This window comes from Anguilla rostrata, chromosome 15 (assembly GCF_018555375.3).
Source record: "Anguilla rostrata isolate EN2019 chromosome 15, ASM1855537v3, whole genome shotgun sequence".
NCBI classification, from domain to species: Eukaryota; Metazoa; Chordata; class Actinopteri; order Anguilliformes; family Anguillidae; genus Anguilla; species Anguilla rostrata.
Window position 1 is genome coordinate 1,455,537 of NC_057947.1, and position 17,724 is coordinate 1,473,260.

Consider the following 17,724-nt stretch of genomic DNA (forward strand, 5'->3'; position numbering starts at 1 on the left):
ATGAACATTCTCTGTAGTCTAGCTGGAACACTAAAGAGTGGCTTCTTAAATAAGGCTTCCAATGGCTTATGACCATTCTCTACATGAATATGTCTGCCACACAAGTATTGGATCCCAGCTCCTAAGCCCTCTGAACTTGCATCTACAGTAGGGTTGGGCTGATGCCTACCTACAAGGTGCTCCATCAAAAATTGTTGATAGGCAATGCCATCAGCGAACAAGGGGTTGTCTTATTGTAGTTAAAGAGACTTGTTGAGACTGCGTGGATAATCCCTGTGGGATTATATGTGGAAAGATGTTGCTGTTGAGTTATTCGAATGTAAAATTTTGGAGAAGATGGACCCCTGAGGTTTGTTTTATCAGAGTGAGTTCCAGCAAAGATCTAGAAAATGCACTGAGACACTGCTCTGAGTAAGTGGAGAAGTACCTCCATTTCATTTTTGGGTGAACTGCCCCTTTAAACAGCGATGCTGGATGGGAAAGTTAAAACCATGTTGGCCTGAAACTGGCAAAGACACCTGCATTTGGGTTACCGCCATGTTGCTCCGAGTGTAAGATAGAGCCCTATATTTCAGTTATTTTTATCAGACAACACACAGCGGCAGTATAATAGCAAGTATTTGCAACACTGTCCGTTAAAGCTGCTGAATTTTCTGCTAGTAAAGCCAGCTTCTCTCCCTGCAGGTCTTACCTCAGGAGCCAAGCAGGAGACAGGGCTGGGGGGCACACAGGTATGAAAGTACCAGAAAATCTGCTTTAAAATATTTAAAATGTTTCTTTGAGAGTTTTAAATCACTCTTTGAATATTTGAGATTTTACTGTATGATGACCAAGATGGCGGCGCGTGCACAACGCAAGGCTCAGCGTCTCTCCAGTTTTCGCAAATTAGCGGTTATCTACTTAGTCGTTTTAAGTCTGTTCACTCAGAACAGTTTTGCATACGTATCGTACACCCGACAAGAACTTTTGGATATAGGATTATTCAACTCGGACAACTTTATCAGCGATCTCCGGCTCTACACTGAGACCGTCAGGACACCGGAGGCTACCAACCCGGCTCCGCCGGCCGGAACTACTCGCAGGCGGCGTCGAGACCGCAAACAAAAGCGGGGGACAAGAGGAGGGCTAAGAGCCAAGCTAAGGCTATCTCCTCATCGGCTATCTCTACCCAGCATTTTCCTCACCAATGTACGGTCCCTGGCGAACAAGATGGATGAACTGCGACTGCGGATCACCACTCATAAAAGAATTAAGGTAAATGGACTGCATTTATATAGCGCTTTTATCCAAAGCGCTTTACAATTGATGCCTCACATTCGCCAGAGCAGTTAGGAGTTAGGGGTTAGGTGTCTTGCTCAAGGACACTTCGACATGCCCAGGGCGGGGTTTGAACCGGCAACCCTCCGACTGCCAGACAATCGGTCTTACCTCCTGAGCTATGTCGCCCCTACAATTATGGACTGAAACGTCATGATTTTTACGGAAACTTGGCTTAACAGCGGCGTTCCAGATAGCGCCATTGAGCTACCTGGGCGCTACATCCTCAGGATGGACAGAACAGCTGATGACTCCGGTAAAACCAGAGGTGGGGGATTGTGCATTTATGTCAACAAAGCTTGGTGCACAGACAATGCCATTATCGAGAGTCACTGCTCTGCTAACCTAGACCATCTCATGGTTAAGTGCAGACCTTTTTATCTGCCCAGAGAGTTTACATCTGCTGTTGTGACTGCAGCATACATACCCCCGGACACTAATGCTAAGCTTGCTATGAAAGAACTGCAGGCTGCCATTAGCAAACAACAGACTACACACCCGGAGGCAGCCTTTATTATTGCGGGAGATTTCAACCACTCCAACCTAAAGACTGTACTCCCCAAATTCCATCAGCATGTCTCCTGCCCTACAAGAGGGGACAAGACCTTAGACCATGTTTACACTAACATGGCTGAGGCATACAAAGCCATTCCCCTCCCCCACCTGGGACAGTCTGATCACCTCTCATTGTTCTTACTCCCTAAGTACACACCACTCATCAAACGCGTGAAACCGTCAGTTAGAACAGTTAAAGTATGGCCAGAGGGAGCGGACTCTGTCCTACAGTACCGGTTTCAACACATAGACTGGAGTATGTTTGCCACTCAGGCCACCCTGGATTCCCACACAGACATTGATACCTGTGCCTCCTCTGTTTTGGACTATATCAACGCTATCATCAACAGTGTTACCACCCACAAACAGATTACAACATTCCCCAATCAGAAGCCGTGGATGAACAGAGAGGTCCGCCTACTGCTGAAGCACGCGACGCTGCTTTCAGATCAGGTGACGCGCAGGCCTACAGTTCAGCTAGGGCTAACCTGAAAAGGGGCATCAAGAGGGCCAAGCACAGCCACAAGCTAAGGATTGAGGAGCACTTCACCTACAACTCCGACCCCCGACGCATGTGGCAGGGCATCCAGGCCATCACGGACTACAAACCCACCTACACCTCCCCCCAACCAGCGACACCTCCCTCCCTGATGAGCTTAATAACTTCTACGCTCGCTTTGACAGGGACACCCAGGAGGCGGCCATCAAGGCTGTACTCCCTGCAGACCACCAGCCCCTTACACTCGCCCCCACCGACGTGTGTGCAGCACTGAGCAGGATCAATGCATGCAAGGCTGCTGGCCCTGATGGCATCCCCGGACGCGTGCTCAGGGCCTGCGCTGGGCAGCTGACTGAGGTCCTGACTGACATCTTCAACCTGTCACTGGCCCAAGCAGCTGTCCCCACGTGCTTCAAATCCACCTCCATCGTGCCGGTGCCGAAAAACTCCTCTGCAGCGAGCCTAAATGACTTCCGCCCTGTTGCATTCACCTCCACCATCATGAAGTGCTTCGAGAGGCTGGTCCTGGCTCATCTCAAATCCTGCCTACCACCCACACTGGACCCCTTCCAATTCGCCTACCGTCAAAATAGGAGTACGGAGGACGCCATCTCCACAGCGTTACACTCCGCCCTCTCCCACTTGGACAACAACAACACCTATGTAAGAATGCTGTTCATTGATTTTGGTTCAGCATTCAACACCATCATCCCCTCCAAACTGATCACCAAACTTGGTGACCTTGGTATCAACCCCTCCCTCTGCAACTGGATATTAGACTTCCTAACCAACAGACCTCAGTATGTTAGGTTAGACAACCTCACCTCCTCAACCCTCATCCTGAGCACCGGCGTCCCACAAGGCTGTGTGCTGAGTCCTCTCCTATACTCCCTCTTCACCCATGACTGCACTCCTGTACATGGCTCCAATACCATTATCAAGTTTGCAGACGACACAATGGTGGTTGGTCTCATAAATAGCAACGATGAGACAGCCTACAGGGAGGAGGTCCAGCACCTGGCGGCGTGGTGCGCTGACAACAACCTGGCCTTCAACACCAAGGAGCTCATTGTGGACTTCAGAAAGACCAAAGGAGGCACGCACTCCCCTATCTGCATCGACAGGACGGAGATTGAGCGTGTCACCAGCTTCAAGTTTCTGGGCGTCCACATCTCCGAGGACCTCTCCTGGGCCCTCAACACTTCGACCCTGGTCAAGAAGGCTCAGCAGCAACTCTTCTTCCTGAGGAGACTGAGGAAAGCCCATCTGTCTCCTCAGATTCTGGTGAACTTCTACTGCTGCACAATTGAAAGCATCCTCACCAACTGCATCACAGTTTGGTACAGCAGCTGTCCTGCCTCGGACCGGAAAGCACTTCAGAGGGTGGTGAAAACCTCCCAACACATCACCAGCACTGCACTTCCAGCAATTCAGACTGTCCAGCACAAGCGGTGTCTGCAGAAGGCACGCAGCATTGCCAGGGACACCTCTCACCCCAGCCACATACTGTTTGCCCTCCTTCCCTCTGGGAGGTGCTACAGGAGCCTCCGTTCTAGGACCACCAGGTTCAGGAACAGCTTTTTCCCCTCAGCTGTCACCTTGCTGAACTCTGCACCAGGGTGACAGCCCCCCCCCACCCCGGATACCCCCACCTGGACCCCCCAGCCCCCCCCCCCCCCCCCCCCCAACTTACTCCAATGACTGAACCTTGCACTGCCTCACCTTGCTAATAATATATTTATCATATTTATACCGATCCACTGTCTATATTGTATTCATATTTATTCACTTATGTACATACACCTTACTGCACTTTACTGCTTCTTTTGAACTTCTGGTTAGATGCTAACTGCAGTTCGTTGTCTCAGTACGTGTACTCTGTGCAATGACAATAAAGTTGAATCTAATCTAATCTATAAGTGGAGAAGGGCTTGATTAGGGTAAACTGTCATAGGATGCCAGTTGGATTCTGGGTTATGTACTGGGCTATAATTTTATCGTCATGGTGTTAGACAGCCATGGGCTAGATGGTTCCAATACACACAACAACAAAAAAATATGCAATCAGCAAATTCTGGGGAGAGAATGTCCCCCAAGACAATATGCTAAGACCAACATCCAGGCCAACACCACGTTTATCTGTTTAAGACCAGGAGATCAAGACTCCATATCTGATATAAACAGAACTGAATAATGAGGCCATTTTGACATGCATTTGACGTTTGGTAACAGCAAGGGTAAATTCTCGATAAAGCTTGCCCATGATTTACAGTCTACCTCTTTTTCTGTTATTAGGTGTCTGTAATGGCTGACCAGATTCTGGACATTCTGGATGAGCTGAAAGAAGAAGAACGTAAAAGGTTCAAATTTTATTTGAATGAACCGCTGCTGCCAGGATGTAAACCCATTCCACAGGGTCAACTGGAAGGCAAAGAAGTGACACAGGTTGTGAAATTGATGAAGAGTTTCTATGCTAACAAGATGGTGAATATCACACTGGAGATCTTAAAGAAAATTGATCGAAATGACCTTATTCAGAGACTGGAGAGCAATCCTAAAATGGGTAAGATGCATCAGTGTTTCTGAGTATTTATACAGAGTAGAAAAAGAGTAGGTCCAAGAGTCTCAATAGTTACAGGTCTTTTCTTGAAGCAGGTCTACAGATATAGCTGCACTCTGGAGGTATTTCCCATTCATCTTGTAGAACTCGGATAAGAATGTGACTGTTCACTGATCTCTGAGCTCTACAAGCCACATACCCTGATATCTAATTTCATAATCATTCAGTGGAGCTTAAGTCTGGCAAATAAACCCTCCAGACTACAGCTGCCCCATTCAGGGTACCCTTCCAGACTACAGCTGCCCCATTCAGGGTACCCTTCCAGACTACAGCTGCCCCATTCAAGGTACCCCTCCAGATTACAGCTGCCCCAATTCAGGGTACCCGTCCAGATTACAGCTGCTCCATTCAGGGTACCCCTCCAGACTACAGGTGCCCTATTCAGGGTGCCCCTCCAGATTACAGCTGCCCCATTCAGGGTACCCCTCCGGATTACAGCTGCCCCATTCAGGGTACCCATCCAGACTACAACTGCCCCATTCAGGGTACCCCTCCAGATTATAGCTGCCTCATTCAGGGTACCCCTCCAGACTACAGCTGCCCCAGTTGAGGGTACCCCTCCAGACTACAGCTGCCCCAATTCAGGGTACCCCTCCAGATTACAGCTGCTCCATTCAGGGTACCCCTCCAGCCTACAGGTGCCCTATTCAGGGTGCCCCTCCAGATTACAGCTGCCCCATTCAGGGTACCCCTCCGGATTACAGCTGCCCCATTCAGGGTACCCATCCAGACTACAACTGCCCCATTCAGGGTACCCCTCCTGATTATAGCTGCTCCATTCAGGGTACCCCTCCAGCCTACAGGTGCCCTATTCAGGGTGCCCCTCCAGATTACAGCTGCCCCATTCAGGGTACCCCTCCGGATTACAGCTGCCCCATTCAGGGTACCCATCCAGACTACAACTGCCCCATTCAGGGTACCCCTCCTGATTATAGCTGCCTCATTCAGGGTACCCCTCCAGACTACAGCTGCCCCAATTGAGGGTACCCCTCCAGACTACAGCTGCCCAATTGAGGGTACCCCTCCAGGCTACAGCTGCCCCATTCAGGGTACCCCTCCAGACTACAGCTGGCCCATTCAGGGTACCCCTCCAGACTAGAGCTTCCCCATTCAGGATACCCCTCCAGACTGCAGCTGCCCCATTCAGGGTACCCCACCAGACTACAAGTACCCCATTCAGGGTTCACCTCCAGAAATAAAAACTTGGTATGTGTCCAGACCTGCTGTATTCCAAAGCAATGCTGCTACCCAATGCTTCTTAAATTCTTTCAAGTAAGTTGGCCCTTTCTTCATCTTACCATGTGAAGACAATGTGGTAGTTGAAAGCATACAGTATGTGTGTAACAAGCTCTCCAGTCCTTCTCCCCACAAACCACACAATCCGTTGCCCCCACATGCACCCCCCCCCCCCCCCCCCAAGTGCGAGAGGAAGTCAGCAACCACCATCTGAGTCCCCGGCCTATAGATCACCTTGAACTTATACAGTTGTAATGCCAGATACCAACAAGTGATCCGTACGTTGGTATCTTTCATGCAGTGGAGCCACTGAAGGGGCGCGTGGTCCAAACAGAGGGTGCGAGAGCGTGCCAGGAGGTAATAGCAGAGAGCGCCAACCGCCTACTTGATGGGCAGACACTCATACTCCACTGTGTTGTACTTCGCCTCCCGCTGTGACAGGTTCGATGTACAGCGGGTGTACAGCACCCCCTCAACCTCCTGGGACAAAACAGCCCCCCAGCCTGCTGTTCGACGCGTCCATCTGCAGACAAAACAGGGAGAGGAAAGTTAGGTGTATACAGGAGCGGTTCACCACAGAGAGCCTGTTTTACCCTCTCAAATGCCTGCTGGCACTGCTCCGTCCACTGGACCGGATCTGAGGCACCCTTTTGGGTCAGATCGGTAAGGGGACTGGTCAGCTCCGAGAATGCTGGAATAAATCTCCTATAGTAGCCTGCCAGTCCCAAGAACCGTCTAACTTTTTGTCTGGGGTCACAGGCAGGCCACAATAGCTGGGAATGCACCTGCCCGCCGCCCAATGGTACCCCAGATGCCGTACCTCCCTCTGTCCAACTGCACACTTCTTCTGGTTGGCTGTAAGCCCCGCACACCTCAGAGACCCAAGCACCGCCCCCACATGCTCCACATGCCGCTCCCAGGTGTCACTATAAATGATTACATTATCCAAGTAGGCCACAGCATATGGAGAGTGGGGCTGCAGCACCTGGTCCATGAGGTGTTGGAAAGTAGCAGGCGCCCTGAACAGCCCGAATGGAAGTTTGACAAACTGGTATAATCCATACGGAGTGGATAAATTCCTTTTTTCCATGAATTCTGACAACAGGGGGATCTCCCAGTAGCCCTTGGTTAAATGCAGTGTCATGAAAAAACGAGCAGTGCCCAACCGGTCCAGGAGGTCGTTGACCCTAGGCATAGGATAAGCATCGAAACATGATACACCATTCACCTTGCGATAATCAACACAGAAACTTACAGACCCATCCTGCTTAGATACAAGCACAATGGGGCTGCTCCACACACTGCTTGATTCTTCTATCACTCCCATCTTTAACATAGCCTGCAATTCAGCCTGCACAGTTTTCTTGTGTTCAGGCAATCTATAGGGCCGAGAATGTACCGTCACCCCTGGAGATGTTTCAGTGTGGTGGTGGATGAGGTTTGTGCGCCCTGGCAGGAGGGAGAACACATCCGCAAAGCGCCTCTGCAACTGGACCAAATCTGCTCTCTGGCACAGTGAGCGATGATCATTGCAAAGGGCTGGGGTAGAATGAACTGGTTTTGTCACCTCTGGAGCTGCTCAGCCAAAGCAAAGGGGCTGCTGGCATCCTCGTATCGAAGAGACCTGAAGCGGCGACGGTAATCTTCCTCCGTTCGACGTACTCGGTTAAAAAAAGCCCGCTTCAGGTCCTCGTAGATGGATCTCGAGAACGCCGGCAGGCTGTGTGCTGTTTGTTGAGCTTCCCTGGTGAGAAGGGGAAGGAAACGCACAGCCCACTCCTCTGTAGCCCGCCCGCAGGCAGCTACTGTACCCTCAAATGTGGCCAGGGACGCCTCTACGCCCGCCAGTTGGTGATTCCATCACCCTCACTCCTGCTTGTCCTTCCAGCTTGTTTATGCCTCCTCTCTCCCCCCGTATGGGCCACCACTGTAATGAGTTCTCCAGTCCTTCTCCCCACAAACCACACAATCCGTCGTTCTTAGACACACTAAGATTGTATTTTACGCTCACAGAAAACACGGAAACACAAATAAAACAAACCACACACAATAAAGACGTGGATTAGATGGCACGTTGCTCCCATGTGCATTTCTCATTCCAGGCCTTAGTCTCACTACAGGCAGAGCATATCAACAATTAGCAATTAATTGTCATTGCACGCACCTAGGGTTGCAGTGCCAGCTAAACTGCTCTCTCTCTGCCTGCAGATGGCGCCCTAACCACGCCACCCCTCCACAATGTGTCATACGGAAGTGTGAAATGGAATCATTTATATTGGGAATAATCTTACTGAATCATTTCAGCTGTTTTACAGCAATGTATGTTTATTTTAATGGCTACATAATTTGCTTAAAGAATAGCGTGCGTGCAGTGCTTTGGCTGTGTGGGAAGCACATCTTGAATGAAGTGCATGAATGAAATAGTTTTGCTTCAAAATTTCTGTTCAGACAGAAGATATGTTATTGTTTAACATTGCAGAAGAAATTATACTATTGTGTTTATTTGGAGAAACTTAATTGGAATATCAAGCCTACAATACATGATTGGGGCAAACATAAGTCTGGATTAGTTTGTAAGATTAAATATTTCATATGCCAAAATATTCCAAATTCCATAAGAGGTCATTTCAGAATAATAGCTAAGAGACAGATGTATTACAGCTTTTATGTACTATATCAGATTTTCAGTGGGTCAAAAGTTTAAATACACTTTGTAGTATTTTGGTGGCATTGCCTTCTAATTGCTTAACTTGAGTCAAATGCTTGGAATAGCCTTCCACAAGCTTCTCACAATAATTTGCCTGAATTTTTGCACATCCCTCCTGACAGAACCGGTTTAACTCAGTCAGGTTTGTGGACCTCCTTGCTCGAACATGTTTTTTCAGTTCAGTCATTACATCAATTTCTGGAATCTTCCAGACTGTTTAAAGAGACAGTCAACTTGGTGCATGTAAAATTTTGACCCACTGGAATTCTGATATTGTGAATTAACCCATTAAGACCTGAAATACACGTGGGAAGGCAAAATGTATTATTCATTATTCGCCTCAGGTCTTAATGGGTTAAAGCTGAAATAAATCTGTCTTAGCTCTGATGTAAACAGTAGAGAAAAGTATATGCCCTAATTGACTTGCCAAAACAAATGTATGGTAACATGAAATGGGCGGAGTTGTGAAAAACTGAGTTTGAATATCTTTAGCCCAGGTGTAGTAAACTTTTGGCCTCAACTGTACTAACTTGGCACTTGGTGTGCATTATTAATTGTAATAAAAGTGGAAGTCCGCTGAATTTGATTGTTTGGCCTTAATGCTCACAGCTATAGAGCATACAGTGAAGGAAATCTTCCCAGGGATTTTTATTTTATATAGAACCACTCTGCAAATATTAATATAATTCTACTTAAAAGAGAGTATTAGTGTACTGTTGTTATGCTCAGATGCAATGCAACCATGAAAGATTTCATACCAGTTTTCCTCTCTTCAGATGAATCTATAAAAAGAGCGCAAGATGCACTGAAAACTCATCTCAAGAAGAAGTATAAATGCATATTTGAAGGTTTTGCAAAACATGGCCGCCGAACCATCCTCAATAAGATCTATACAAAGCTCTACATCACAGAGGGGGGAAGTGGGTGGGTCAATAATGAACACGAGGTCAGACAGATTGAGACAGCATCCAAGAGTCAAACCACACAGGAGGCTGCAATCCTCTGCACTGACATCTTTAAGCCTTTACCTGAACAAGAGGAACCCAGAACTGTGCTTACAAAGGGCATCGCTGGCATTGGGAAAACCGTCTCTGTGCAGAAGTTCATTCTGGACTGGGCAGAAGGAAAAGCCAATCAGGACATTGATTTCATCTTCACTCTCCCTTTCCGAGATCTGAATTTGAAGAAGGAAAGAGCATTCAGTCTGATGCAACTTCTGCAGCACTACTTTCCACAAATGAAAGAGACCAAAATTGTTGAAAATGATGAAGTCAAAATGGTGTTTATCTTTGATGGTCTGGATGAGTGTCGACTTCCTCTAGATTTCCAAAGCAATAATGACTGCTACGATATAAAAGAGTCATCATCAGTGGATGTGCTGCTGACCAACCTCATTAAGGGTAATCTGCTTCCCTCTGCTCTCCTCTGGATCACCTCCCGACCAGCAGCAGCCAATCAGATCCCTCCTGAGTGTGTCCACCAGGTGACAGAGGTTCGAGGGTTCCAAGACCCACAGAAGGAGGAGTACTTCAGGAAGAGAATCAGAGATCAGAACCAGGCCAGCAGAATTATCTCACACATAAAGTCATCCCGGAGTCTCTACATCATGTGTCACATACCAGTCTTCTGCTGGATTTCTAGTAGTGTTCTGGAAACTTTGGATGAAGCAGAGAATGGAGATCTTCCCAAAACTCTGACTGAAATGTACACACACTTCCTGCTCATTCAGACAAATGTGAAGAATCGGAAGTATAAGGATACCAATCAGATGAGCTCAAAGAAGATGTCAGAATCAGATACTGAAACCATCCTGAAACTGGGGAAGCTGGCTTTTCTACAGCTGAAAAAGGGCAATCTGATATTCTATGAAGAGGACCTGAGAGAGAGTGGCATTGATGTCAGTGAAGCTTCAGTGTACTCTGGGGTGTGCACAGAGATCTTTAAAGAGGAGTGTGGGTTGTATCAGGAGACGGTCTACTGCTTTGTGCATCTGAGCATTCAAGAGTATCTGGCTGCCTTGTTTGTGTTTCATTCATGTGTAAATGAGAACAGAGATGTACTCAGAGCAGAAGAATCAAAACCCCACAGTGGCAGAGTGAAGCTGTCTGAGTTACACAGGAGTGCAGTGGATCAGGCCTTAATGAGTAAGAATGGACACCTGGACCTTTTCCTCCGATTCCTTCTCGGCCTCTCCCTGGACTCCATTCAGACTATCTTAGGAGGACTACTGACACAGACAGGAAGCAGATCACTTGTACCACACACACTGACAAAGACTGAAATCAGATCAAAGAGTATTGAGAAAACAGTCAAGTACATTAAGGAGATAATCAGAGGGGAATCTTCAGCAGAGAGGACCATCAATCTGTTCCACTGTCTCAATGAACTGCATGACAACTCTCTAGTGCAGGAAGTCCAGAATTCCCTGAGATCAGGAACACTCTCTGATAAAGAGCTGGAACCACACCAATGTTCAGCTCTGGCCTTTGTGTTACTGACGTCAGAGGACATCCTGGATGAGTTTGACTTGAAGACCTACAAAACATCAGAAGCAGGTCGTCAGAGACTGCTACCAGTAATCAAGAACTACAGGAAGGCCATGTGAGTACTATGTCATTAATAATGTAGATGATTGACAGTATTTTCCCACCTTGTATTTCTAGTAAGAATAAAGTGCAATAAAATTTCCAGAGAAGAGAAAATTTGGTTAAAAAAAAAAGATTTATGAATTAAAGGAGTACCATGGTGATTTTCACACTTTCTCTGTTTTATGTGCTCTTTGCACAAGAGGCATTGAAGAAACACAATGAGCAAAGTATTAAATATGTCCGTTCTGTATTTTTGGAGAAATATGCGTTTTAAATTCATCGTCCCATTTTCAACCGGTTGAGAAAGTTGTCATTTTTCTACGTCACGAATACAGTAACCACTCCTATTTCCACGCCCCGTAAAGAAATCTGACAGGACACACCATCCTGCTGTTCAGACAATGCAAATATTTGACTAACGTTAGGTTCACTTAAATTAGAGTTCCTTTAGATTATTTCTGGTTATATTCATTTAGCTAGCTAGCTAACGTTAGCTAGCTAGGAGGTTTGCTTTCATAAGGCAATGTTATCGATAACGTTAGCTTGCTAGTTCGCTTTTATGAGGACGTTATAGTTGTGCTTTTATCTTAACTTGGCTAGCTAGATAGCAAAAATTGTAACTGGATACAAGTCAACGTCCTTACCTTAGCTATCTATCGATACTTGATATACTACTAAGCTAGCTAGCTTGTGAAAATTCAGTCTCCCAAAAAGAGCGCGTATCATGGGGGTAGCTATGGTAACGGGGAACGGTCTGTCAATCATAGCTAACTGACAGTTCTCATTACCACGCCCAGACGGTTCGGGTGAATTTTTATAGTGGGAAATTTAGGCTTAGAAAAATACGTTTTAAAGTACATTGAAATGACTGAAGAATAAAAAAATTATGCACATTTGTTTTGTTGTTGCCTGAAGACAACTGGGAAGTGTCACGTTCAACCACCATGGTACTCCTTTAAGATGTTTTAACAAGTCCTCTATCCAGAATATAGGCAGCATGAAATGCAAAACCTCATCATGTATCATATATTTGATTTAATGAACTATAATATTACTAGTTTCACTACTAGATACTAGTATCACTATTTACTAATTTAATACAGTTTCTCATGTTTGGAAAAGATAGCCTTTGTTTAATAAATAAGGCATTCATTGATAGGCAGAGTAATCTGATGGATCAACCTTTGTCAGAATATACAATTCAAGTAGATTAAAATGAATACATGCTATATTAAGTAACAGTATTAAGATAAGGGACCCTATTTTGGTGACAGCATAGGCACAAACACACTTGGAATTGCTCGTGTCATATTTTTCACTTTCACCACGGTTGTTAGTTTTATGGTCTGCTGTTAATCTGCTTGTGTCAACATGGGTTTGTTGGTGCAATTGGAGATGTGCCAATCGAAACATTCGGAACTGTGTGAGTTTGGTGTTGAATAATGCGTTTGCAGTTAAACCAACCCATACCAGGTTTTAACTAAGGGATGGAGTGTAGCACAGTGGGTAAGGAACTGGACTTGTAACCGAAAGGTCGCAAGTTCGATTCCCAGGTAGGACACTGCAGTTGTACCCTTGAGCAAGGTACTTACCCGGAATTGCTTCAGTATATATCCAGCTGTATAAATGGATACAATGTAAAATGCTATGTAAAAAAGTAGTGTAAGACGCTCTGGATAAGAGCGTCTGCTAAATGCCTGTAATGTAATGTAACTAGTGCTATTTTGGTATCATTATAACTGTGTCACATGTGAATCCATAAACACATAACACAGATACTAAAATATTTTTGTTTATTTTGCTGGGCAGAGAAAATTCCCTTTGCGCGATGAGGTGTATCTTATAAGAAATAGGATTTATTTCTGCTGAAAGAGTCCGGGACCTACACGCAACACGGTAGATAAGGCCGAACTGAAGAAAGCAGGGGCGGTCCCTGATTTTATGAGCATACAGTGTCTTAACTGTAAAGCATAAAGTAAGATTTAACAAAGTAAATGATTGGTAAATGATGTCTTGTCTAACATGAGATATTACATAGGCACCTGGTGATCTGGTGGCTGCTTAGTCTAAACAGGCTTTTAAATCAGAAATAATAGTTCAGTCTTTGATCTATCGCAGTGGTTCTCAACTCGGGCCAGAAAGGGCCGGTGTGGGTGCAGGCTTTTGTTCCAACCAAGCAGTTACACACCTGATTCTACTAATCAACCTAATCAATCAGGAGTCTTAATTAGGGACCTTGATTAGTAGAATCAGGTGTGTAACTGCTTGCTTGGAACAAAAGCCTGCACCCACACTGGCCCTTTCTGGCCCGAGTTGAGAACGATCAGTTGCTTTCAGAGTCCTGGGCAGCATGGCGTCATAGCTGATTCCTCCTTTATCAGGATGGCAGGGGGAGAACAAGGTGAAAGGCCAGGACTCCCAGTTCAGGATGGAGGGGGGGAGAATGAGGTGAAAGGCATAAAAAGACAGGGAGAAAAATATGCACATGCATAGCCACACTTATAGGCTATAGGCTTATAGGCTATATTTCAAACTTGTTGTTGTCCTTGGGAGGTTTGTAGCCTGGAGGGTCCCTGCTACAAGGCTTAGGAATTTAGAGTGGCACTTAAGGTGGTACCATAATTTTAGTTATGCTAGAGAAAACTCTGCTCCCTTCAATTACAATTTAACTATTTTAAAGGAAAGTTGTCTTCAGTCATGCAGTCCAATGCTGGCTATTTAGGCAGAAGAGTTAATTGTGTAAGCTACTTTCCTGAGATAGTTGGGACCTTTCCACCCCTCAGATAGTTCACAATGAGCCCAGCCCATCTTATCAAGTGCATGTTTGAGATGAATGACAGTTGAAGTATAGGATTTTTTTTGTTTATTTTAAATAGTGGTATGACAAAAATTGGCAGCGAAGAAGTAAATCCAAACAAAATCACTGTCTTTTTTCCTGTCCTCTGGTGCACAAGCGTAATGCCTGCCTAGCTGAAACCATAGCGACAGCAGCAGGATGGAGAGGCCAACTGGAGGCTGCCTCTGCCAGCTGCCTCCTGCTCCTGGCCAGACTGGGAATATTCTCCCTGCAGAACTGTTCATGGGAACAGAACCGTTTATTATACCTCTTACACTGGCATATGAACAGAAAATAAACTGTTTTTGTTTAAATAGTAACAAGATAATGAATCTAAACTATTCAGTTTCATCTTCATTGGTTTGTAGAGGCCCTCATAATGGTTGTAATTGTTTATAACATTGGGCAGAGAAAATTCTCCCCATAGAATAACCATCACGACGAGGTATATCCATGTAAGAAATAGGGTTTATTTCTGCAGAAAGAGTCCGGAACCTACACACAACAAGATGGATAAGTCCGGTCCCTGCTTTTATTAGCAAAAAGTGGTCAACACAATAACATACTTAATTCTGATTGGTACATGGTTAATACATATGCATATCATAAGATTTAACAAAATAAATGATGGGCTGTGTCTAGTCATATGTATGAATACTGAATAAGCACACGGTGACCTCTTAGTCTTCAGCATTACATAAACTAGCTTTATATCAGAAATATAAGGATGGGGGAGGATAAGGAGGAGAGCCAAGCTCACCAGTTTGGACTTCTAGAAATACATAAGCGACAGAGAGAAAGAAAACACAGACACACATAGACACACACACATACATGCAATATTTTTAACTTCTTGTCCTTGGGAGGTCTGGTGCCTGGAGACGGAGGGGCCCTGCTGCAAGTGTTACACCTATAGTGTGCAAGCTGACTCAAGGGGCAACATTTTAGAAATCATTTATTCTGAAAGAACAAACGAAAAACACTATTGAGTCGGCTGGTCCTCAGTGGCTTTGTTGATTCAGATGTTAACTGCCAACTGAACTTAGTTAGAACAATACAAATGACAATGTAAAACAATAACAATATAATTAAAAAATCACAGTATTATACCAAAATCTCAATATTCCAAAATACAAAATAACCATGCATTCACTAGATATTTCAATTTAAAATCAATAGGCTAATAGAATCACAATAAACATAAAATAGGCTGTTATATATAAAAGTAGGCTATTAAAAATGATCAATTCTATATAAGGGTATTGAAAGTGATCATTCTATATCATTTTATTATCTACAATTCTTATCATTACCAGTATAAAACAATTATCTTATAACCTTACCTTCAGTCACACAACAATTACATTAACGATATAATCTCTCTCATTCATTCTCTTTGTTTATTACATTACATTACAGGCATTTGGCAGACGCTCTTATCCAGAGCGACGTACAACAAAGTGTATAACCATAACCAGGAACAAGTATGACGAAACCCCTAGAGAGAAGTATCGGTCCAAGTGCAGGGAACAACCGCATAGTTCAACTTGGACCCTGATGGTTAAACTGATTAACACTAACAACGAGAACGGCAACAACGCAATCTATGGAAAAAATACAAGTAGTCGTTAAGACAGTTAATGCACCTAAGTCACCTACGAAACAGCTGCCAAGTTACAACCCTAAGTTTAGTAATTTACAGGGGGGAAGGGAGGGATGGGGAGAGGTGCAGCCTGAAGAGGTGAGTCTTCAGTCGTCATTTAAAATGGGTCAGTGTCTCAGCTGTTCTGACCTCCACAGGGAGGTCATTCCACCATCGTGGGGCCAGAACAGACAGGAGACGTGTTCTGGAAGTGCAAGCGCGAAGAGGGGGAGGTGCTAGGCGTCCTGAGGTAGCAGAACGGAGGGATCTGGCTGGCATGTAGGGTTTGAATATCTTGTGGAGGTATGCTGGGGCTGATCCCTTGACTGCCTGGTATGTTAGGACCAATGTTTTGAATTTCATGCGAGCTATAACAGGCAGCCAGTGGAGGGTAGTGAGCAGGGGAGTTACGTGGGAGTGTCTGGGGAGGTTGAAGACCAGACGAGCCGCAGCATTCTGAATGAGTTGCAGGGGTCTGGTGGCAGATGCCGGTAGTCCATCCAGAAGAGAGTTGCAGTAGTCCAGGCGGGATAGAACCATTGCTTGGACCAGGAGCTGGGTTGAGTAGGTGGTGAGAAAGGGGCGGATTCTGCAGATGTTGTACAGGAAAAATCTGCATGCCCGGGTTACTGCTGCAATGTTCTTGGAGAGAGACAGCCTGTTGTCCATCACCACTCCGAGATTCTTGGCGCAGGGTGATGATGTCACTACGGTGTCCCCTAGGGAAATGGAAAAGTCGAGGAGGGAAGAGGATAGAGCAGGAATAAAGATTAGCTCCGTCTTTCCCGGGTTGAGCTTCAGGTGGTGATTGTCCATCCAGCTCTGAATGTCCCTCAGGCAAGCGGAGATGCGGGCAGGGACTTGTGTGTCCGATGGGGAGAAGGAGAAAAAGAGTTGCGTGTCGTCGGCATAGGAGTGATAGGACAAGCCATGGGCAGATATTACAGGGCCAAGGGATCTGGTGTACAAGGAGAAGAGAAGGGGACCGAGGACTGAGCCCTGGGGAACTCCGGTGGTGAGGGGACGGGGTGGTGATACCTTACCCGCCCAGGCAACCTGGAAGGAACGGTCAGAGAGGTAAGACTCAATCCAGTCAAGGACTGAGCCGTGGATCCCTGTTGCTGCCAGGGAGGACAGGAGGATAGAGTGGTCCAGTGTCAAATGCAGCGGAGAGGTCTAGAAGAATCAGGACAGAGGAGAGGGAGGCTGCTCGTGCGGCATGGAGTGACTCACTGACCGAGAGGAGTGCAGTCTCGGTCGAGTGGCCAGGCCTGAAGCCAGACTGGTGGGGATCAAGCTGGTTGTTCTCAGAGAAGAAAGCAGAGAGCTGGTTAGATGCAGCACGTTCAAGTGTTTTGGATAGGAAAGGGAGGAGAGATACCGGGCGGTAGTTCTGAATGACTGAAGGATCTAGTGTGGGTTTCTTCAGGAGCGGGGTGATGTGGGCCCTCTTGAAGGATGAGGGGAAACATCGAGAAGATAGGGAGGAGTTCACGAGGGAGGTGACAAAAGGGAGGATGTCTGGTGTGATTGCTTGAAGGAGAGATGAGGGGATAGGGTCGAGGGTGCAGGTGGTAGGGCGGTGAGTGAGCAGAAGCTGGGAGACTTCAGTGTCTGAGAGGGGAGAAAATGTGGAGAAACAGGGGGCGGAGGACGCAGAGGGGGCGGAGGGGGCAAAGGAGCTGCGGATGTCTGAAATCTTTTCATCAAAGAATGCTGCAAAG

General features: G+C 46.1%; 1 protein-coding gene across 1 annotated transcript in view; it reads left to right on the forward strand.

Annotated features, from left to right (window-relative positions):
• Positions 1-649: 649 nt before the first annotated feature.
• The window catches only part of LOC135240537 (NACHT, LRR and PYD domains-containing protein 3-like), a 46,646-nt gene continuing 29,571 nt past the window's right edge, over positions 650-17,724 (forward strand). The window contains exons 1-3 of the mRNA XM_064310132.1: positions 650-731; positions 4,667-4,934; positions 9,711-11,535. Coding sequence (XP_064166202.1) covers positions 4,676-4,934; positions 9,711-11,535 — 2,084 coding nt within the window. The 5' untranslated portion in view covers positions 650-731; positions 4,667-4,675. The remainder of the gene's footprint in view (positions 732-4,666; positions 4,935-9,710; positions 11,536-17,724) is intronic.